Source organism: Podarcis bocagei (assembly GCF_964188305.1).
Source record: "Podarcis bocagei genome assembly, chromosome: 13".
Lineage (NCBI taxonomy): Eukaryota > Metazoa > Chordata > Lepidosauria > Squamata > Lacertidae > Podarcis > Podarcis bocagei.
This window is the reverse complement of record NC_138138.1, coordinates 40,296,823-40,320,482: the sequence shown is the minus strand read 5'-3', so window position 1 is coordinate 40,320,482 and position 23,660 is coordinate 40,296,823. Positions and strand designations below refer to the sequence as shown.

Below are 23,660 nucleotides of genomic sequence, written 5' to 3'. Positions count from 1 at the left end.
AACCCTTGCGAACCACGCCTCCCGTGCCCTGCGTCGCTCCCTTACTTCTCCACCCGCCGCCTTGAGAGGCTCTTCTGGTTGCTGCTGCTGCGGTCGCTGCTCTTCGGGACTACACTTCCCAGTAGGCCTTGCGAGGAGAAGGACCGCTTCAGCTCCGAGGAGCCCGTTGGCGGGAAAGGATGGCAGCGGATCCCGCGGAGTTGCAGAGGATGGAAGCCTTCGTCAGGGCTCTTTTCCAGGAAAAGCCCGACCTCAGGTGAGAGTCCGGAGCTGCGCAAGGCTTCCGGCTGAAGGGGCGCCTGCAAGGCTGAACCCGGGGCCGGCGGCCTTTGGCCCTGAAACCTGCTTTTCGCGCTCGGGACTAAGGAAGACAGGGGTGCCCCTGGGCATTTGCAGAGTGCGTTTGCCTCGCCGCTGAAATAAACCGCACAGCCGGCCGCTTTCGCGTCGGGGAAGGCGGTGGGGGAAAGGCGCTTCCTCGGGAATGGGTGTGACGCGAGGAAAGACTGAACCGCTGAGCGCACACCTGCTGGCACCTTTTGCCATGAAGATCTGGCCTCCCTTGGAGGAGAAGGTCGTGATCAGTCCCTGGCCGGGGATGGGTGGGTGTCCAGGATATCCCTCTGACCTGGTAAGGACGATGGATCCTGAATCTCTCTTACAAACTTACACCGATTGATACACAGATGCTCTATTAACATCTTAACAGATACATGCCAGACCAGTTTTCCAGGGAGGGGTAAGCCCCCTACATGCCAAGCAATTTTATCTCTTAGGATTTACAGATCCTTCCTGCTACTGCAGAGAAATAGTTGAGGTCATTTAAGAGGCTCGAAATGGCTTCAGAATTGCTCGCTACTTCTTTTCAGATTATGGTTTATATACCTATGTTTGTGCCTCCATCCTGTGTATTTTGAACATTTACTGTTTTGACATCGTAGAGTTGGGGGGGTGAGTACACACATAGGGTGACGCTAAACCACTGAGCCTCTTGAGCTTGCCAATCAGAAGGTTGGTGGTTCAAATCCCTGCAATGGGGTGTGCCCCCTTTGCTGTGTCCCAGCTCCTGCCAACCTAGCAGTTCGAAAGCACGCCAGTGCAAGTAGATAAATAGGTACTGCTGCGGTGGGAAGGTAAACAGCGTTTCCTTGTGCTCTGGCTCCTGTCACGGTGTTCTGTGGGCAAACGCTGGGTCCCTCAGCCTGAAAAGCAAGATGAGTGCCGCAATTCAATAGTCGCCTTTGATTGGACTTAACTGTCCAGGGGTCCTTTACCTTTTTACCTTTTACACACATAGGCCAGTTCTCAGGTAACAAGCCCAATGTCTAGGATGAGGGAGCCCACAGACACCAGCTGTGACCGTTTTGCTCAAGTACTTTTAAGTACATGGTGCATCTGTCTCCCATCGGGAGGTTGTGGACATGTAAAACCCTACATGGCTTAGGACCTACACACTCTGTGCATTGCCTGCTCCCATTTAAGCCTGCCCGTATGTTGTACAGTGGTGCCCCGCAAGACGAAAAACCCGCTAGACGAAAGGGTTTTCCGTTTTTCGATGCGCTTCGCAAGACGAATTTCCCTTTGAGCTTACTTCACAAGACGAAAACGTCTTGCGAGTCTTGCGATTTTTTTCGCTCCTTCCCTTTTTCTAAGCCGCTAAGCCGCTAATAGCCTTTTAGCCGCTAAGCCTTTAATAGCCGCTAAACCGCTAATAGCGCTAAGCCGCTAATAGGGTTGCTTCGCAAGACAAAAAAACCGCTAGACGAAGAGACTCGCGGAACGGATTATTTTCGTCTTGCGAGGCACCACTGTATTTATCAAGCACTTGCTATGTGGCAACACACAAGAGGGTGCCCTCAGGACTGGCAGATCAATAATGGAATGCCCTCCTTTCTTAGATGTAACAGGTGCCTACGCTGTTGGGCTTTTAGTACCAAATAAAAATGTGTTTATTTGCCCCAGATTTCAGTTAATCCGTGCATTGGTGCTGGAGATGGGCATGCTTATCTTGCTAGTTCCTTGTGACTTGGTGGCTGTTGATATTTTATTATTGTATTGTTTTTATATGCATTGGAACTGGAGATGAAACTTGAACTGGAAATGACATTAACAGTGAATGTGTGGCTATTCAACAAAAGCCTCATTCCTCACCATTATTGCTGTTTTTTGCAGCACCCTCACGAATGCTATAATCCGGAAGAACTATCTCCTTCATACCGGGCGGGAGAGTATGGCTGAAGAGCAAAAGGTGCAACTCAGGCAGCTGGTGGAAGTCGAGTTGAACCGGATGGAGGTGCGGGCAATGTTAGCGGGTAAAGGGCAGGGCAGCACTTTCTCTGGGGGAGCCAGCTGGAGGAGAGGAAAGGTGTGCTGTGCCACCGGAGGCAGTGAAAGGGGTCCAAATAGTTAAAGCTGGAAACTTTTCATTTTGATGTCATCTACAGGAGGAGGATTCCGTGAATGCCGTAGAGTTCATGGCAAAATTCAAGACTCACATCAACTCCATGATCCAGAAGCGACCTCGCTGCAACTCTGATACCCCTGGCGAGGAGTTAGAAATCCAAGAGCACAAGAAGCAGCGAACTGGAAGCATACCAGGTACATGACAAGATTGCAAAATGCTGTCCTGTATGCAAATGCTCCCTGGCATAGTCTTAGTCTCTTGCTTGTGGAAGGGTCTTTCTGAAGGTTGGTTTTCACAATTATTTGCAAATGGCAGGCTGACAGTTTTTTGGGAAAGATGACTTTTCCCAACTGTTTACTATCCTTGTGATATGCAGCTGCAGGGGAGTATCTGAGACTCTTGGAGCATGAGTGTGTGTGGGAGAGAGTTCTGTGCATAGCGGTCAACTTTGCCTTTTTTTGTGGGAAATTCCCTTATTCCAGCACCGTTTCCCGCTGCTATCCTGGATTGTTAGATACCCATACACTGTCCCTGGGACAGGTGATGCTGCTGATCCCTTATTTTTGAGGCTGCTGATCCCTTATTTTCAAATCTTAAGTTGACAGTTATGGTTCTGTGATTATTATTTTTTATTTTTTTAAGCATTTATTAATTTTTTAATTAAAACATCTAATTAACATATCAAATCAAATCCAATGAAAATAAAAAACTAAAATAAAAAAGTCCAATTGTCTTCCAAATTGTAATAATTTTTGTTTTGGCTTCCCACGGTCTGAATTCCGAAGCGCTTTCAACATCATAGTCCTGCCTCTCATCATCATCAATGTTTTTCATAATTCCATATCCAATTTTTTCCTCCACGTTTTGACTCTGGTTATGTGATCCACATTCATGTCAGAAAACAGATACTTTTTTCCCCTATGGAGTGCAGATTTGTCTGTATATTGTACTTTTTCAGCTGTTTTTGTTTTTTCATTGCACCGCTTCATTTAATTGCATCCAAATTCAGAGTTTTGTCCATTGTTATTTTGGCAGTTCCCAAATCGTTAATCTTTCCCGTCCAGGTGTTATCAAAGAAACAGAGAGAAACCTCCTTCTGAAACTCCTTGTTGATTTATTCTTGGTTCTGTGATTGTTTAAAGCAATTGCACAGTCCGTGAGGAAGTGCTGCTTCTTGCCTGTCCAGTATGCACTGCTTTCAGTTTGCTTGGATGACCTGGCTTTCTGGCAGGAAATTGCTGGGACCTTCGTCTGAGGGACACGCAGTCCAGATAATGGGCTGATAGCAGCACATAATTGAAATCAGCTTCTCTTGTTTTAAAAATCCACTTTGTTTTGTCTTTTATCCCACACTCAGGCCCTTCCTTCCATCACTGATGGCTTGCTTAGCTTCAGCCAGATTCCTGCATCGTAGAATTGTAGAGTTGGAAGGATTCTGTTAGTTATGTTGAGAATTACCTTAATGGAGATCTGTGTCAGCTGCATTTTTATGTGTAGAGAGAAAGAGCTTTTCACAGAAAGCATGTGGTTACCTCCTTTATAGGCTCTCTGCCACTTTCAGAACACATTTTTAAATGTATAAAAGAATGGAAAAGCTATATGCCCATGGAACACTAGCATGTCTCTTAATTATCAAAATGCAGAGAGTTTTTCATGTAAGGTGGAACGTTCATTCGTGTTTTCTGAACACACATTACCTCCGCCACTGTCAGCTTTCTTCTCCATGGGTAGATCCCTGTCCTGGCTTGAGCCTAAAAACAGGCCTCGTGGGGAGGAGGAGGCCATAAGGGAAGCACCACATCTTCTGAGTGTAGATGATGGTGGCCTGAGGTGGGGGAACATCTCTGGAATATTTGCCTGGAACTCACCTTGGCGCTACTACGGTGCCGTGTCATACCCACTCTGCATTGGTGCGAAGTCGATTGTTTAGTGGGGCAGCACCTGCACTTTGGAACTCCCTGCCTCTTGAAATCAGGCCAACGTCTTCACTGTATGCTTTTCGGCACCTGCTAAAAATATTCTTTTTTTAGACAAGCTTAACCAGATGCTTGGAAAGCTGAGGTAATTTTGATCTATTTTAGTATTTTAACACTTGTACGTTTTAAAGTAGGGCTGTGAACCTACTTTATTGTTTTATCTTTTTGTAGGCAGCTTTGAGGTTTATTTGTTTTTTACAATCAAGTAGTGCATAAATTTTATGAAATAAATAAATAATAAATACTGAGTCTCTAAACACTTTTAATAAACACTTATCCTTTTTAAAAAAGTAATGTTACTATTTTTCCTTTATTTATGGTATTTCAGGTTTGTAATTCTTCTCTCACCAGTAGAAAATAGGACAGTGGGATATTGTTATGCTCCACTTTCTTGAAGGCAGTAAAAACACCATCCTTCTCGGAGGCTTCTAAGTTGCCCCTCTGCAAGCAGCAATTCATTTTTTCTGCCCCTGCTTGAAGCAGGCCAGTTTAATCACTGGTGTTCTTCGGGCCCTTAACTGCTGTTTTCTTGTGAGTGCAGTTACTTTGTGTGTGTGTGTGGTTTGCCCTTTTTTGAGGGTTTTTTTCCTCAGCAGGTTGTTTTTTGTTTGTTATTAGATGGATTTTTGACCTCTGATCACCGTAACGATTCCTACTTGCTTTCCTCTGTGGCGTTTTCTCTCCTCTGCTGTTTGCTAAATTAATTCTACTGAGTCGGCAAATAAAATTGTGTTTTTTATTCTTTGCTTTTTTAAAAAAAAAAATCGAACAAATGTTAAAAAGAAACAGGGTGGGAAATAATTTGAATTAGTCGGACAAGGGTATATTCCTCAGAGTGGGTTGCTATGCATTACAGGGCTATGCTATTGTGGAGGGGGCACACGTGACCCTATTGGCTCCACCACCAGCAGTTGCGACAACATTGGGGATGCCTGGCCGCCTGCAGACAGTTGTTAACTTGCCACAGGTGACCAGGCAAATTTCCAGCCAAGTAGACTGATTAGTGCCCCTTCTCAATATCTGTCATGTTGCTCACTTTTTATCTTCCAGAAGTCAGTTCTGATGATAAAGATTCTGGGATTGATTCCAAGAAGATACCTAAGCATGTTGGAGCTGGGAAATCTTCTAGCTGCTCCGACCAACAAGATTCCGGAGCAGAAGGGCAGGCTGGCGGATCTGAGAGCGATGGGCAAAGTGCAAAGAAGAGAAGGAGGGAACGACCCCAGAGGGGGAAAGGTAGCAGGAGACAGAGAGAACGATCAGGGAGTGAGTCGAAGGAGACAACAGAAGAGGAACAGAGTGACCTTGAAGAGATCAGAAAACATAAGGCAGCAAAAGGCCAAAGAATCGAATCAGGGAGTGACTCTGAACAAGAGCTGAGCAACTACAAGACCCAGAAAAAGAAAGGGTTTGGCAAAGAACAGAAGCGGACTGAGACACTGGGCAAAGGAAAGAACAGAAATATGGATGAGCAAAGGAGGAAAATGGAAGAAGAGTCGGAAGAGGACATGGAGCTGCCCAAGGCAAGAAAAATGTGCGAGGGGGGAAGAATTGATGGAAGTGAGAGTGAAGAGGAGATGAAGGGCAGTGGTGGCAAAAAGGCTCAGAACAGGCCAAGACGAAGATGTTTGAAGGCTCAAGAGGAGAGTGAGGGTGAGGATGAATCAGAGAGCGATTCAGAGGATGAGCAGCCCAGCATGCAAAACAAGATGAGGAGAAATAGTAAACGAAGCAAGGAAAGTGTTAGGGCAGAGGAGCTGGAGAGGGATTCAGAGAGCGATTCTGAAGACGATGGGGAGTTCAAGAGGCAGGCCAGCAAAGGAATGAAAAAGACGCAGAAGAGGAAGGAACTGGAGGAGAAAAAGCAGGGGAAGCATGAGCCTCCCAAGCAAAGCACAAGCAGGGAAGAATTGGAAAGCGAGAGAAATGAGCGTAAGAGCTCAGAGCGAAAAAGAAAAGGGACCAAGGAGCCCAGCAGTAGCGAAGATGAATCGTGCAGTGAGACCGAGGAGATGGAAAGGGGGAAAAGCAAATCCAAGATGTCTGACGGGAGCAGTGACGAATCAGAGGATGGGTCAGAAGAGTGTGAAAGTGGAAAGTTGAGAAAGAAAAGAGAGCTTAAAAAGAAGGGCAGGAGTGTGTCTGGGAGTGAATATAGCTCAGAGGAAGAGTCGCTGAGAAAGAAAGGAGAGAAGTCCCAGAGAAAGCATACCATCGCTGAAAAAGATCTGGAAACGGATTCAGAGGACAGCAGAAGTGAATTGGTGGGAAGGAAAAAAGGACTGCAGAAGACTGGGGTGCAGAAGCCCCAAAGGAGGAAAGCGAGTTCAAGCTCAGGAGATGAAGATGACCCCCGTTCTTCCAAACGCAAAGGAAAGGTAAGGAGATCTTTGCTTGGCAATGCCAAACATTAATAGCTCTGTACAATTGCGGGCACAGTTTGTCCTCTCCCTCCCTCCCCCCCCCCCCAGCATGTTAAGATATTCCCAAGATTGATATTTACTCAAGTCTTTTGTGTTCTGGGTGGCAGTTCCAGCACCATAATGTGCTGGTCAGTGTATATTCAGCCTGGCCATGGAGTGTAGTCTGGCACGAGCTTTTGTTCTCAAAAGTAACCTGAATCATTGTGCGAATGTCAGGCATGCAGGGAGCACAGAGTTTGGGGATTAATGGGCAGTGGCGGCCCTTAGTCTAAGCAAGCTGCCCACCTTTACTCTTTCCTTTTGCTTCTATATTGAAAATCAAATTTGTGTGGTGTGTGTGTTTTAACTATGCATCCTGCCTTTCAGGATACACATACTTCCCAGGCATTTAACTTAAGACCATAGGAACAGAATCTCAGACCATTGGCCCATCTATCTCATTGTTGTCTACACTGACTGGCAGCAGCATCTGTGTGGAGAGGCTGGGTGTTGAGCCTGGGAATCTTCTGCCTGAAAAGCTAAGGCCCTTCCACTAGCATGCGGCACCCAAAAGGGAATGCGGCTGGAAAAGTTCCCCCTCCCTTGCAATAAGGCACAGCGTGGTTATTTTAAAGGAATGGCTGCCTTTTGAAAATGCAGCGTTTTTATGGACCCCGTGTCAGGTTTTGCAATCTCTTCCCCGTTCCCCACCTGCTGCAGGACAAAGAGCATCACTCCAGGAAGAATGAGGAGCACTCTTCAATCCGACGCCTGAAACGCTACATCCGGGAGTGTGGTGCCCATCGGAATTACAAGAAGCTGCTTAGTGGTTGCCACTCCCGCAAAGCTCAGTTGAAGGTGCTGAAAGAGGAGCTGGAAAACCTCGGCCTGAAGGGTGGGTGCAAGTTGGATGCTTTAGGCAGAAACTGGGAAGAGCAGGGAAAGCCTGTTTTCAAGGGAAGGAGAGAGGGAGGGAAAGGCTGGATCCAGGAACTAGGGGTCAGCAGCACTGTGTGTGCTTGCTTCCAAACCCCACGTTCAGACCAAGGAAGTTGTGGATGCTGCAACCAGCCTGTAGGAGTTATGCACACACAGCCCATTTTCAAAGTCAATAGCTGATCTTGTGCGATTATGGAAAGAGCTGTTGGGAGTCCTGTGACCACACACACCGCCTTCACTACTGTAATTCCTACTTGGGGGTCCTCTGGGTCAGAAATTTAAACAGGTGTCTCCAGAGACTATTTTTTACAGCCTCAAAAGCCAGATTCTTTGCATGATCCAGAAATCCATCAGATGAAGCTGTCTTTTAATGTGTTGGACGACTTTTCCAGCCTTAACTGGCGATGCCAAGGGTTGAAGCGTGGACCTTCTGCATGCAGAGCATATGTTCTGTCACTGCGCTAAAGCCCTTCTCTAGTTTCTCCCATCCATCAAGGTTTCTTTGGTTTGTGAGACTTGAAGAGAACTTGCTTTCCTCACTACTACATCCCCAGGTGAATGAAAAGCTACCCCTGTTTGAATTTGTACCCATCAGGCTCTTTTAAAGGCACCGTACCTCAGGGAAATTACAGCAACACCTTTTTCAGAGTGTGGCTATTTTTGAGTCTTATCCTTCTGAGCACAGGGGGACGCTTGCCCATGTGTCTCACTTCTTGGCCTGTGTTTTCCCTCCCCTTTTCTCAGGGGCACCATCTCTGGCCAAGTGCAAGGCCTTGAAGAAGAAGCGGGAAGTGGCCGCCGAAATTGCTTCGCTCGATCTCTGCAACATCATCGCCACACAAGGTAAAGGTGGGAGGAGCCAAAGAGAAGGGGCATGGCTAGTGGTAGATAGGAAGAAACCTGGAAACTTGTAACTTCCTGATTTCTGCCTTTGTTTTGCATGTGTATTTGAGCCTACCTGCCCCATACAGGGTGATATCCAGTTAAGTCACACTCAGAGCAGGCCCACTGATATCAGTGGATTTAAGATACTAAAGCCCATTTGATTTCAGTGCTCCATCTGTGCGATTAACATTTAATATCGCGCATCGTCTGGTGGGAAAACTGGAAATCAGACGTGGGGCTTGTGATACGCTTCTTCCCAATCTTGGATATTCTACTTTTCTAACCGATTGTCGTTTACTTCCAGTCTTGTTTTTGCATCTTATTTCTGACCAAAGGATGCACGGCAACCATTCCTTTTGGTGATCAAGTAAATACTACAGATATTCCAGTTTCTTTTTCCTTTTTCTTTTGCATGCATGCATGCGGGGGCAGGGAGGAAAAAGGGCACAGGTGTAAGAAAAATGATGGTAGAGTTCTAGGGGTTTTGTTTAGATGCAAGGGGAGTGAATGCTGTAAGAGGGGAGAAGCCAAGAGGGGGTTTTGCTTGAAGGCATGTGCTTCACATCTTGTGGTTGTGAGTTCAGAGCAAGTGGGCTTGGTCCATGGAGCCCTACAAGTGTCCTTAGAGCCGCAGCTGTTGCCTCTTCATGTGAAACTCTTTTCTGTCTCTCTCTGCCCTTTTATTCACACAGGCCGCCCAAGGCGTCAAAACGTCTGGAGTCTCTACAGCAAGCCTAAGCAGCTCAGCTCCCCAGAGGATTCACCTGTCCACAGTCCTATTAGGGACTGGTCCCACCTTAAAGGTGTCATCAGTTCAGATGGGGAAAGCAATTGACTCCAGGGTTGGAGGGAAGCGTAGGCATTCGTGGGTTGCTTGTTGCCCTAATTTTGAGGGGAAACACAAGTTGGGCTGACCCTGACAACCAAGAGAGGGCTTCGTGATGTTTTTGGCCCATTTTACCCCACTCGACATGCATGACAAAACAAAGATAATGTTAATATTTTTGTTGCTGTTTCCCCATCACTAGCATGAAAGGCGGGACACAAATGTCTCTGCTGAGGGCAAAGGTTCATCCCTTCCCAAAAACATTTGTACTCCTAAGGGAGATGGGCAGAAAGAGAGAGCACCAGTTCCTTCAAATAGTTGTATTATAGTTGAGGTATGGCCACCTTCCCCTATGACCCTTCTTTCCAAGAGAAAACAAGAACACATGCAAGAGTATATTGCAAAGGAGGGGATGTGGAGCTTCATTTCCCATATGGTTTGGTACCTTGCCTCTTTTCATATTTTGTGGTATTTCTCTTCCCTCTGGGCACCTCCTAAATGAGAACGGAATTCATTCACTTGGTTAGAGGACAGATGTGCCTTTGCAGTGTGGACCACATTTAATTATGGATGGTGTTCTGGAGATTTTACAGCTAAAATGTTTTATATTTGTTAATAAATGTTGGACTTTCTAAGTGAGACTCAGTACACCCTCCCAACTGCTCTCTTCATGAACGTATAGGCTAAGTAATTCACCATAATCCAACAACTGGTGCAGAAGCGGGATCCGTCAAAGCGTCTCAATTATTGCAGCTTTTCCTAAAAGGCCAGACTTCTAGATCTCGTAGAAGCAGAGGCTCCGGCACAGGGGGCAGCAACCTTTTTCAGCCGTTGCCTGGTCCACCGTCCCTCAGACCATTTGGTGGGCCAGACTATACTTGGCGGGGTGGGGGTGGGGGATGAACGAATTCCTATGCCCCACAAATAACCCAGAGATGTGTTTTAAATAAAAGTACAGTGGTACCTCAGGTTACATACGCTTCAGGTTACAGATGCTTCAGGTTACAGACTCCGCTAACCCAGAAATAGTACCTCGGGTTAAGAACTTTGCTTCAGGATGAGAACAGAAATCATGCTCCGGCAGCGCAGCGGCAGCAGGAGGCCCCATTAGCTAAAGTGGTGCTTCAGGTTAAGAACAGTTTCAGGTTAAGTACGGACCTCCAGAACGAATTAAGTACTTAACCCGAGGTACCACTGTACACGTTCTACTCATGTAAAAACACCAGGCAGGCCCCACAAATAACCCAGAGATGCATTTTAAATAAAAGGACACATTTTACTCATGTAAAAAACACGCTGATTCCCAGACCGTCCGTGCGCTGGATTGAGAAGGCGATTGGGCTGCATTTGGCCCACAGGCCTTAGGTTGCCTACCCTGCTCTAGCATGTTGGGAATGGAGCTTCTGTGGCTGCGTGGCTCTTCCCCCTGTGACATGATCCCACACTGCTGGGGAGTGCGGGTGCTGTGGGCTGCAGTGACCTCACCCATTTGTCTGCTACAGACTTGGCTTATTCACACCGATATGCACACACCTCTACCGTCTAGGAATCCACCACAGGGAAGTTGCTCTAGATCCTTTAACTTTGCCTCACTTGCCCAGGCTTCTCATCCTGTCACGGCAACATGCTTTGTACCGATCTTTGAATGCATACAAGAAATGGCAGTGGAGAGTTTTTTGCAATAGCTACAAAAACTTAAAAAATAGCAAGGTCCTAATAAAGTAGATGGGTGTGGCATGTGCTGATGAAATACTCTGCAAGATTGGGGTTTCCTGGGACAGCATCTTTTGGTGCCTTACGCAAAGTGAGGTCGTTCATCATTCAGTCCAGTTTGGATTATTTTGAAAGGAAGCCTACCAAAATCCCCTCTCTGTTTCCTTGTCTGTGCCTCCTAGGAACCAGCTTTATAGCAAGGCAGAAAGTTGGTGCATTTGGCCCAGGGTTGTGCACTGGCTCTTAGGGAGGATTCTTTCCCATCACTAGATCCTTTTAACTAGCCAAGGATTAAAACTAGGCTCTTATGCATACAAAACATATACTCTATCATGGAGCTGTGTGGTCCCTCTCCCTCACATGAATGCAAAAACAAAACAAAACACCATTTTATGAAACTCTAAAACCAATAGGCAATAACACTGCAGGGAGCGGCTCATTTACATTTTTATATTTATTAAGATCTTTTGTCATTGAACTGAAGCAATAAGAAACCCTAACTTTAATTAATATAGATATTTTTTTCTTTTAATCCTCTAGTATTTACAAAGTATACAGAACTGCAGAGGTTTTATGTACATATTCACCACTTGAAAGGAAGACCAGCTTATGTTCCATTCTCTGTGACAATTTCCTCCTCAGACAGCAGTAGTTCTGTTTCTGAGCTCAATTCAGAGATACTTTCGGAGGACAATATATGCTAGATGTCTCTACATTGACCAGTCCTGTGTTCAGTCTTAGAAGATAGGACTCTTTCTTTTGTGTTAATTCACCGATTAAGATGCCAGGCCTTTGGGGAGATTTAAATGCTCTTCTCTAACTTGGGGGTTCAGTGTCTAATTTTGAAGCAGGAATATGTAGTTGTATGGGTAAAAACTTATCTTTCCAGATGTCACTTTCAGCTCAAAATTCTTCCTCTTTCATGCAAGACTATCCTTAAATAGCCCAAACCTTTGGGCTTTGACACCTATACTTGAAAACATACAGAGTGAGGGGTGTTTGAGTTTTGCTCAAAAGCAACGTAGTTTTCCCTCAGTCTTTTCAATAGATGAATGTTCAGCTGCTAAGAGGTTTGACATAAGGAACCACCGTACTAGCGTTAGTCTACAAGAGAAAACCTAATATGTCATGTATATGTTTAGAATTCCTTAACCAAAAGAATTACACTTCTACATTTTCATTAACACTGTCTATAATAGATGACAATGTGGACACAAATGAATACATTGTCCACTTCAATTTATTCATGGTGAGTATCGTATGTGTGGGGCAGTCGTCCACCTTCAAATATGAGAGAGGGTCCCGAGTTGCCAGTTGCTTATCTATGCTTCAAGACATTTCGAATGTAGTAGAAATTTTGCAGTGAGAACAGAGGAATTCAAAAACCCCACCTCCACACACATACACACTTTATAAATTAGCCTTGAAATATTCAGCCAGTAAGCGATCCTTTTCTCAGATACCACACAGGCCTACTTTAGCTATGAGCTTCTAGAACTTTCTAGCCAGGCTTGACTGACAGGCAAGGTTCTGGGGGGAAATCGCTCTGAAAAGTCAGTGCAAGCTAAAACTTCCCAAAGTGAGGGTGAAATAAGTTCCTTGTTCTGGAGAGAAAAGCACTGCTGTGGAAGTCCTAGTTAACCACACCTTTTACAATACTATAATAAAAACCAGTACTAATAGAAACGAAACAACAACCAAGGGGTTGCTGAGTGTTAAGCCCATCCATCCAACAGGGCAATAGCTTTGCTAAGGAAACTTCTTTAAAGGGGTCTCTCTATCTGGAACATCCTTATTTGGTGAAGATTTAAAATGACAAAATTTGTGCTTTCCAATAATTTCTTTAAAGCACTTGGAAACCTGTACCTCCAAAGCTAATTTATATGGCAGAACACCCTATGTAACTTCTAAAACCTATTCCATTTGGAATATTTTACTCCCCGCTACCTCACAGCTCCTTATTGTTCAACTAGGCCTTGAACATCCCAAACTGTTCCCTTGACTTTCAAATATTCAAATTAATTTGAAATAAAACGGCTGAATTTTAACTGAACACACACTTGACTCTGGATTCACCTCCACCTTTCACTCTCTGGTATAGTCAGAAAATCTTCAAATAGACCCCAGTTCCCCTTCACTAGCATACTTAACTGCGGATCCATCTCCTCAGATGTTAAATTTACCCCCATAACTATTGTTATCCTATCATTTTGTCCTCTCTGTGGCATTAAAAGCTTTTAAAAACACATGCACACATTCTACTCTGAGGGATTTTTTGTCCAGAAAACGTTGCTCTCAACTTGCGATTAGAAAATGGTTTGCCCTTCCCCACACAATGCCAGAGCCCCACCATGTTGTTCATTATTCCTGAGGAAGCGAGGTAACAGGCTTTTAATGCTGAACGGTAATTCCCCAGTGTCAGAAATAGATATAGTTTTTTTTACTTTGTCCCCTCCCCACTGGACAATTTACCTTTCTTTGTGCTTTTTGCCCTCCACAGTTAGCCCTGTACTGAGGTAATATGAGCATTAATCCTCTGTTCCCCACACGAGTGGATTTTCCTGGGTTGGAACAGTTTTTTACTGAAACAGCAGTATTCATTATACCCATGGGCTGCTGGGTTGGAGCCTGCACAGTGAAAATTATTGTACTGAAGACTCCCTCTGCTTTCCGGAGCTGAAATGTACCAGCTGCCCTTGGTAGTTCGATCTTCTTCAGCTTCTTCACTTCTGCCTCCTTATTGGCAAAGCAGTCCTTAAACAATGTGTGCCTTGGGAGCAATGTTAACATTAATGCCTGTCATTACTGCTAAGATTTCACTCTCTGGGGGGGGAGTTTATTGTGTTTGTTAAAACCAGAGTAAACCTAGGCCCTACTGCCGGGAAGTAATTCTGAAGCTGTCTTCAATAAGTTATTTTTCTCCCTTTCCTCCTCACAAAGGGAGGGTCAATTTATTCAGATCTCGAAGCTCTGCTTTAGATAAATATATTTACTGCCTATATTCTGCTATTAACCATCTTCTCTTAATACAAGCAAAACTATATAAGTTCTTAGTAACATTTGACATGGTGGAACCAGTCAATCACACTGAAATGGCCAAGCAACTCAAGGTCTTTTTCATGATCTAATCATATTGCAAGGTCTCACAAAAAAAGACTATCGTAACAGCATTTTCTTACCAAAGTCCACCATGCCGGAAGTTCTTAGGAGTGGTCCGAACATGGTGGAACGTTTTGATCCTAAATTCAAGCAGCCCACGTCACCCAACCACATTCCCAAAGTTGCCCAGTGTCTATCTTAAGTTCCACAGGGGGACCAGCCCCCGGGTCTCTTTCTCGTAGATATCTGGGACCAGGCCAATGGGTGAGGGCACCATCTTGACGGTGTTCTTGCCAAACAGCTTGCGTTCGTACTCAATGAGTTGTCTCCAGAAGCCGACATTGGGCCTTACGACGGGTCGCCTGCTCTTCACCCACTCGTGGGCATCCAAGAGACTCAACCGGTGGTATTTCATCAAGTAGGCGATGCAGAGGGAGGCAGATCTACTGACCCCTGCCACGCAATGGACAAGGGTTCTCCCATTCTTCTTCCCCGTCTGGTGTATCCTGTCGGCCACAGAGTCAAAGTACAAGGACAGCGGAGCGTGAGGGAGGTCGGGGACAGGCACCTTGACGTAGTCAATATCTGGCCAGTTGGCGTTGGGGATTTCCATGGTGGCGTTCACGACGCAAGTCACTGCCCTGGAGTAGACCATGTGCCTGTTGGACGCAGCATTGCCGGAGGAGAGGTAGAGGCAAGGGGAGATCTGAGCGATGCCTCCTAAGACGGACAGAGTGTTGCCAGCGGCAGGGGCAGGCTTGGCCACAGAAGGAGGCGGAGAACGGCGGAAGAAGCCGTGGTTCCGGAAATTCATGGCGGATGGTTCAGCGTACATAACAGCTAGGGGGGAAGAAAGAGGTGATAAAGTTCAAAGGACTGGTGCACTTAAACAAACTAAAGAGTTAAAAGATGCATGATTCCATTCTTTCACTTGAGCAGCTGCTACTGAGAGTTTGGCACGCTCCCAGAGAGCAAAAGTCCCTATGCCCTGATTCTGCCTCCTCCTTTTCTGCTACCCCCCCTATTCTAACAAATACAGGAACAAGCATGGGATTTGGGGAGGCGTGGGGTGAGACAGAGGTGGGAAATGAACTTGCAATTTTTTAAAGCAGGTGGAAGAGATGGATAGGTTATTTGTGGCGCTGTGAAACAGGAGAGAAAGGTGGGTGAATGAGCAGACAGAGCAAAGTGAGGTGATAAGGGGAGCAAAGGGAGTGAACGGGATGCAAAGATGGGGATGGAGCGAGATCAAAGAGTTCTGCTTCCGTGCAAAGCCAAACGTCTCCCAATAGCCTACCTACCTCGGTCATTCCGTAGCAGCTGCTGTTCTCATCTCAGGGTTAGGTTGTGGGGAGGGAGAAAGGGAAGGAGCTAGAAACTGTGATGCTGCAGGAATGATGCGACGATGGTGGGAAAATGGAGGAATAGGGAGTAGGAGTGGACAGCTTCTTAAAGGGCCAGCGGACTCTTTACCAGCCCCTCCCCATTCAACCCACCCTGCCTAACCCATGCCCATTCCTAATTGGCTATCTGCACCCCACCCTCTTTGCCATCACAGCCATGGGCTCAAAGCGTGACTCATACTCAATGATTATTGGTGCAAAGGGAGGGTGACAGTTTTGCATCAGAGGTTCCCTCCTCCTGTATAGGAGGTGGGGCATGTTTGTAATAATCCCCCATAGTTTTTGCTTCTCCCCTCAATGTTCATCCTCTCATTCAACAATCTGGCCCCATCTCACCTCCACAGTAACTACAGCTAAGATCCAACTAAAAGACCACTCCCTCAGTAAATAAAAAAATAGCAGGGCACTGTGGCCCTAACTAGATATTTCTGGTTTGTCCTGAAATTCGAGATGTCAGGGCAACACATATTTGACATCACGGGGTCTACTAGGCTGTGAGTATACAAAATGCTTCATTGATGCATTCTGCAAGGATTGTAGTGGGTCCATTTGGAACGCTATATCCTGGAGAATAATGCTGGGTCTTGCTGGGGAATTCAAACATGTACTCATTTTTCTATTAATCGGGCTCAACACATAGTCAGTTCAGATATGCCACCAAGCACAATTAATACATGTCACTCCAATTTACTTTAACTCACACAGAGAGGTTCTTGTTCTATTTCACTTCCTAACTGAAGTAGAGTTCATTCAACCGTTCTTGTGGGGTGCTTTCAGATGCCACTACCCTTGAAAACTAGATGATATGGGTCCAGGGAGGGCATATACTCAAGATCTTTTAACACAGATCAGTTGGAACTTGTGCTTTAAACTGATCTTCAATTTTCAAAATTAAGAGAAATCCTGGATTTTGAAAGGCTCGCCCCATGCTTCCATCTTCTTAGGTAGCAGGCCGTGTGTTTGTGTGTTAATGCTGAGGGGAAATGGTAAGGTCTTTTGAATTAACAAGCAGAATGTGTTCTATGCCTGCTTCCTCTTCACTCAACTTGTGAGTTTCCCCCGCAACCAGCTTTGCTCCCAGTTTAGATGTAACACGAGTCCAGTCTGAACAGCTCTTGAGGGTTCCTCACTTTGGATGACAGTCTCCATCTATTTTATCTCTTCATCCTATGAGGTCCACTCACCTAAAAATCTCTCATTCTCAACCTCCTTTGTTTTTAGACATGACTGTGATATTGAATCACATTCTTTTCAAACCTCAAAATGCATAAACATCTAGCCCCCTCTCCCTATTGCCTGCCACCAATAAACCCACACCCCTGGGCCCTTAACCTCTGGCTCTGCACCCCATAAAATGCACAATTTCCTTGTGTGTATCTAATCCCTTAGCCCAGTGTTTTAACTCTTTTAGCTAACACAAGCAGACATGGATGGCTTTACCACTAGCAAACCTCCACCCCGGTATTGTTTAATACCTAAACTGATTAAGAGTTATGGAGAATTTGAATGCTAGCACCCTATTTTGTGATCATTGTCTTTTGCTGGCCCAATAAAGGTATCTAATATTGATTTTGGAATTAAGCGTTGCAGCATCTAACACTGATTATGTCAATACCACTCCCTGCAAATGTTCGTCCTCAGTCCAGCCCATCCTTCAGAATCATACGGGAGAGCACAGCCCAGCCACCCTGTGCTTGTGTGTGTGGAGTCATGCCTCTTGATAAGGGTGTGGTAGTTATTGTGGCTCGACTCGCTTTAAATCTTACATTTATCTTGCTCCCATGTCACCACCAAAGCTGATCCCATGTGCTCCTCCTCTCAGTACCCCAAATTATTTGCCTCAAACTCCCCAACCGCTCCCGCTATTCAAATAAACACACATCTAACAACATCCCCAGCTGCCATTCGACCTTCCCTCCCCCTCAACTTCAGAAATCATGACCCTTCTGCAGAAATAGTAACACCACAATCAGTTGTCCCCTCTACTCCAAACAACCCCAAACTTTGAAAAAGGAAATGTATGTTTTTTTAATTACCAGGCAGTGCTGTCTTTCAATGGAAGCTCTGAGAACAGCTCTCAAAAACTCTCCCCACGAAAGAAACCCTCTCTGGCCCACCTAAATGGTTTCGAGGAAGGAGGCTAACAGGCGAGAAGACGTCTGAATGTCTCTGTTTCCAATCGATCTCGTAATCCCCTTCTTCTCTGCTTCCAAACAGATCTCCCTTTACAGGTGTATCTATAATCTATTTTAATAAATACTATATATCTCTATATAAATTTTTTTTCTCCGGCCTTGCTTCTTCTCTCCCAGCGCCTCTTTCCTTCTGGGTGGGGATCAGGAGTTTCCTTCCCTGGCTCCCCCCCAGCATTGCCTATATACCACCCTTGCCAGCCCCCTCCCCTCCTGGACCACTCAAGCGTTGGAGGTAACAAAAGGTTGCCATGGCGACGGGATGCGGGGGAGGATGCTGTCGTCAGAGCCAGTGACACAAGCCGGGGCTCGCGAAGGGGGAGGAGAGGAGGAGGAGGAGGGACTGAAAACCCACGGATTTTCCCTTCCCGCCTCCGCTTCCGGGGTAGATTCTCCTCCCTCCGCTGCAAACTGTGGAGGTTAAACCCCCTCCTCCAGCTGCCTTGGAGACTTCAGTGTTACAAAATTAACCTCAAGATTAGGCAAGGTTACTGATAAGGGGGAGCCTTATCAGGAAGTCCAAAAAGGCTCCATTCCAGGAAATAAGAGGAGGGCAACATTATCTCCCCCACTATTTTCTGTGCGTGGAAAAATATTCAAGCAGCAGGATGGGACACTGTCCTCTATCTAATCACGGGCTGCGGCATTCACACGTACACAGAGAAGTACCAACTGGGAACTCGTCTTCGGGTCACCGTTTTTGGGGAGGCTCACGCCACTGCGGAGAGCCTCCCTCCACCCATCCCCCTGCTCTGTGCGTCACAATCAGTCCATCATCCTCGCCCCACTCTCACGCTTCCACGTTCCTGTGAGCGAGGAAGGTGCGGGGAACACGCGTGAGTCACAGCGAAGATGCCAACCGAGGTTCCCGTCCCTGGAGGAGAAGCGACTGCAAAGCTGTTGGGAGAGAGGGAGGGCGCGGGCTCCAGAGGTGGGATAAGAAAGGCCCAGGGGTGGCGGCGGCGGGGGGGAGGTGTTGTTGGGAAGGCTACAAGTTAGGATCGAGCGGCATCCTGTGCTAGGACACGAAAATAAATTAACTCAGTGGATGTGGGACACTGAGGACGGGTATGGAAAGATATATGGCAGAGCTGCCGCCCTAAAATTAATATCCTCCCGCCCCAGGGGTTTATTTTCCTTGAAGGAAAAAGGAGGCCTTTTAAAGCTCCGAGTTCAGGGGCAGTGTATCTGCAAATTGCAGCCCTTGGAAGCGTGCAACAGCAATCGAGGGCGTTTGCCTTCGTACCTTGGCCGTGGGCTTCCGGGAGACATCTGGCCCGTAGCTGTAGGAGACGGGACGCAAAACCAGAAGGACTTTGCTCTGACCCAGCAGGGCTGTTTTTAATGTTCAGCTGCGTTTCTCTTTTTAAGCCACGCCTCCTCCAGGCACACTTTGTCACGGGAAGAAGCCAATCTGTCCCTGCTTAACAATATGCAAGAGGCTTGGTTCCATTGCCCCAGAAGCTGGTGCGTTGCAGGCAAGTTCGCGTTCGATGCTAAGGATTCCTTGCCTTTATTTAATACATTTATAAACCGCCTTTCCAGGGGAAACGCTTCAGGAAACAATGTGCAAATACAAAATTGCCCCATCGTCAAGCAGTGCAAAACATATTTAAAACATTTGAGAGCCACAATGATCTTAAAAGATCTATAGGGATCCGCCTGCAGTTCTGTTACGTGCTCGAAAGTCACGGGTAGTAATCCTGAAGTTTGCACCGCCCGCTTTAGTCAACACAAGGGAATACAGTACAGTACTGTATACCCAAACGGAGGGAAAAATCATGTCCTTGTATCTAGCTTATTACGGTAAGCGTGACTCAGCGTATCGCTTTCTTCTTCTCACCTCCTATGCGGAAAGCGTCACAGCGTTACCGTATTTAGCGGGTTAAAGCTCGCCTCGCCTCAAAATAATAGTGCGCATTACCGTAACTACTGAGTTTTGTGCCACTTTGTAAATAACGCATAAGATGCTGCCATAGTAAAAGATTCGAAACATTGCAAGATGCAGTGGAATAAACAGATTCCCTGGAGATATGAAAACCGTACCACAATTGCGGGCATACATAGCTCCATGTGAAAAAGCATATACACTAAGTGTTTTAAGAGAGGAATAAAATATGTATATAGGACATGGACATTCGAAGGCTGGATTTTTTAATGGTTGTATTCTGCGATATGTCATTGACACATTATTAGTGCATTAGTTAAAGTAACTGCCTGATAGTCATTGGTTGTGGATTTTATACTGGACTGTCCATACATCGCCGACTTTATTAGCTGTTCTGTGGTGCTTCCTCAGTGTTACTGCATCGTTGCCATCTGGAGGGGCACTTTTGCTCTGTATCACAACAAAAGTAAGATTTTTTAAAAAGTGGGAGATTTGCGTTCTAAAAAGCTGCAGGATTTCAAGAGGAAATCACAGCCCATGCACTGATTGGGAAGGGAGCAGTATATCCACGCCAAAACTTTTGCAGGGACAAACAATATTGGAAGCAGGATTGGGAATAGTCACCCAATACCTCACGAGAGCAGAAATAATCAGGGACTCACAATAAAAGACTCCGGAAGGACCCTTAGTGAGGCAAACACCAGAGTAAAAAGGTGAAAGGGGGAGCAACTATGAACCAACAGCTTTGGGGGCACTGTGCAGGCAGGCTGCCTGTCACACACAACTCTGTTCTCCAGCCAAGGACCATGGAGGAGGAAAGGAAGACTAGAGACACCATCATCTGCCCATCTCTCGCTGCCTAATGACAGGGCTGCTCCCATGTGTAGATGGGGACATTGCAGCAAGAGTGGCTTTTCTCATCCCTGCATGACCAATTGCACCTGCCAGATAAAATTACCTCTTTTACGCAGCTGCATGTGCTCTACAAACATGAGTTTATAGATATATAAGCCAGTGTGGTGTAGTGTAGTGGTTAGACTCAGGGTTGGGCCAGGGTTCAAATCTCCACTTAGCCATGAAGCTCGCTAGGTGACCTTGGGCCAGTCACCGCCTCTCAACCTAGCCTACCACACAGGGTTGGTGTGGGGATTAAATGAGGAGCAGGGGAGGACCAATGTTCAGCTCTGTGGATAAAAAGCTGGGGTAGAAGGGCATTCAATAAGAAAAATACATGCCCTGTCCCCTCTTCCCCACATTTCATCGCCCAATAATCCCAGGGAATGTCGTTTGATTAGGGGTCTGCCGATGATGCCTAAATTACCTCAGAGGACTGCAGTTCTCAGGGTCTCCTGTGGAGAAGAAATGGCTTTTCAACTAATTGATGCATGAAATGCAAAGGGAAATGTTTATTCTGCAATTGGTCACCCTGCACCAGAGCAAAACCACAGAAAACTGTTAATTCAGTGTTTTTCAGTGCTTCAGTGGTTTTCGGTGCTTCAGACTAGAAAATGCCAGTAAATAATAAGAAAATGGAAATGGACTTGACCACGTACAGAAGGCAGGTTCCTTCAACACTAAATTACCACAGCCCAATCTGTCTGGGATTATGAGCACAGTTGGAAGCCAAGCACTTGTTTGTTTAGAAATCCAGCGCTATTGTAACTGCCAGGTGTCCTGGAGTGAAAAGGCTTAGTTGTCATAGCAGCAAAAGCTGGCCTCCCAGTCTTGTTAACCTGCTTGCTGTTTGCCCATAGCGAAGGACTGTGGTCGGACTGTGGTCGTGTTTTGTCCAGCAGGACATCCATGTTTTTTAACGGCCCCAGCACACCAAGTAACACTTTTCCTGGCATGTAAGGAAGGGGTGGGGGAGCCTGTCAGCAGTCCAATACCCAAGAAGGTAAAGGGCAAAACACTGGCATACATTCACCCCTCCTCAAAGCCATTGTTGACGTAGCTCTCATATTTCAAATTCTTCCACTTGCATTGTACAGCATGTACCTTGGAAATGATGGGATCTACTTTGCTGAGTTAAATGTGCCAGGAATCAACAGGCTTGTATTTGTATAAGTCTGGATAAAGACCTCTGGATGTAAAATATGACCACATTTACTAAATAAATTAAAGCAATACAGCTTAAAAAAAAGAGATATACTCCACAAAATATTAATTAGTGCACTAGACACAACCCTCCCCCTAAGGTTGTATTTCTTCTGTGATGGGTTGGTGGCCTGCCTAAGAAGTTAAGGGATACCAGGCTGAGTGCCAGTATTTATATAAGCACCCTTAACAAGTAGCTGACAAACCAATAATTTGCAGGAGCTTTCCTTGACATGGGAGACAAACCAGACTGAAAAACATCCCTTGCTAAAGGTCTGCTATTCAGATCTTGGTTGAAAGTGCATGATTGCCCTTCCTCGGAGGGTGGCAACCACAGACACCAGTGTTATATGTGAGTGAAGTGTCTGGTCACGGGCTTCTGAATACACTGTCAAGGCTTTCCAAAGTGTAGGCAAGGAATAGTGTATGATATGTTAATGAGAGAAAGGAGGCTGCAAGACCATGAAGATGTGTGGTAGGCGTCAGAGAAGGAAAAGTAGGGCAGCAGCTCACAGGAACTGGGCAGGTTGCCATTTTTATTTCCACGTGACCAGGTTTACCTCCATGTTTTGAAAAGGCTGGCCTCTGATAAAGGATCAGGAAGATGGCTCGTATTCTGGCTCATATTCTGCGCAGCTGGCAGTGGCAGCTCTATACGCAGAGCAATATGGGACTTGAAATTTGGCAAGCCTACACCCACCTTCCCCTTTCCCCAACACAAGAGAAATACCAAACCAATCCAGAGTACTACATACTAATGTCTTCATCCCTTTGCTCACAAAATTCCTCCATCTCCTCTTCAGTCCTTTCAGATGGTCCAGAACAATCACAGGCCTCAAAAGTATTTTTCAGACGACCAGTAGATCAGCATCTATTTCAGTAGATCTATTGAGATTTTACTAAACCTTGCCATGGGTGTACCCAGGCTTTTTGTTAGGGGGGTAGGACTTGGTTAGGGGGAGCAGGACTTTTGTTGGGGAGGCAGAACTGATGTGATTGGTCAGTTAGTTAAGTATTTCTGTTGTTTTACTTGATATGGGGGGGGGGGAGCTGCCTACACCCATGGACCTAGCAGTGTTGAAATAGGTTCAGGGCACAGACAGGGCTGCCATATGTCCAGATTTCAAAGGCAGAATTGACATCGTGGGGGGGGGGGGATTTCAGAAACGTGTCACGGTCTCTTGGCATCTCTTGGGGGTTTCCTTCAAAAACAGCTCGACAGCTTTTGGGGTGTCCTGGTTTTTACTTGGAAATATGGGAACCCTAGGCAGACTCACATCTTCCTGTCATGGGCATAGCCAGTGGGGGCAGCTGCCCCCCCCCCAATCCATACAAATCTTAGGTTATGACCCCCTAACAAAATCCGGGGGGGGGGGGCAACAAAAAACCTGGCTATGCCCATGCTTGCTGTCCTTCAGTTTGCTTGGAGGACCTTACCCCGTGTGCCTAGTAGCTGTTTGTCTGGGAGTCTCTCTGAGCTTATGCTCCAGCAGCTATAAATGGAGAGAAGGCTTGGCAAAGGAGGAGCTGGGGCCTGCCCTGTGGTGTCTTTCTAAACTGAGAGAGAATGTACAGTGAATCACTGCTGCAAGAACTTAGCAGAACCAGGACTAGCTTTTGCTAAAGGGATGAGCAAGAAGACGCTCAAAGGCAGAGGACAAGCGCAGCAGCAGCTGGATAGTGGGTGGAGTTCCTCACTGCCAAGGACAAGCACAAGCCAGACTGCCACACGGGACTTTTGGTTGGGAATGGGAAGGAAGCTGTTATCCTGCTTTGTTTTACCCAAATGTATGCCCCTCTCCTGTGAGCCAATAATAACGCCATATGGGGTCAGTA

General features: G+C 46.2%; 1 protein-coding gene and 1 pseudogene across 6 annotated transcripts; one reads left to right on the top strand and one right to left on the bottom strand.

The window, feature by feature from the left end:
* The first annotated feature begins 50 nt into the window (after positions 1–50).
* On the top strand, positions 51–10,073 carry HIRIP3 (HIRA interacting protein 3). Its single transcript, XM_081168791.1, has 7 exons — positions 51–256; positions 2,173–2,293; positions 2,445–2,598; positions 5,431–6,758; positions 7,503–7,677; positions 8,466–8,564; positions 9,299–10,073. Exons 1-7 carry the CDS (start codon positions 180–182, stop codon positions 9,439–9,441), a joined length of 2,097 nt encoding a protein of 698 aa, XP_081024917.1. The 5' UTR covers positions 51–179; the 3' UTR covers positions 9,442–10,073.
* Positions 10,074–11,581: 1,508 nt separating this feature from the next.
* On the bottom strand, positions 11,582–19,420 carry LOC308572570 (dual specificity protein phosphatase 14 pseudogene; annotated as a pseudogene). 5 transcript variants are annotated; one of them, XR_014013393.1, is made up of 2 exons: positions 19,086–19,420; positions 11,582–15,084 (listed from the first exon to the last, which is right to left on the bottom strand). The product of XR_014013393.1 is annotated as a dual specificity protein phosphatase 14 pseudogene (transcript). The 5 variants fall into 5 exon arrangements; XR_014013394.1 differs by lacking the exon at positions 19,086–19,420 and adding an exon at positions 18,497–18,663; XR_014013395.1 differs by lacking the exon at positions 19,086–19,420 and adding an exon at positions 17,765–18,060.
* Between the last annotated feature and the right edge of the window lie 4,240 nt (positions 19,421–23,660).

Bases quoted from the DNA above. Each gene is read 5' to 3' on its own strand.
- HIRIP3 (XM_081168791.1), top strand. From the start codon at position 180: ATGGCAGCGGATCCCGCGGAGTTGCAGAGGATGGAAGCCTTCGTCAGG. The intron at 257-2,172 runs GTGAGAGTCCGG...TGTTTTTTGCAG, and splicing joins CAGGAAAAGCCCGACCTCAG to CACCCTCACGAATGCTATAA. The intron at 2,294-2,444 runs GTGCGGGCAATG...TGTCATCTACAG, and splicing joins TCGAGTTGAACCGGATGGAG to GAGGAGGATTCCGTGAATGC.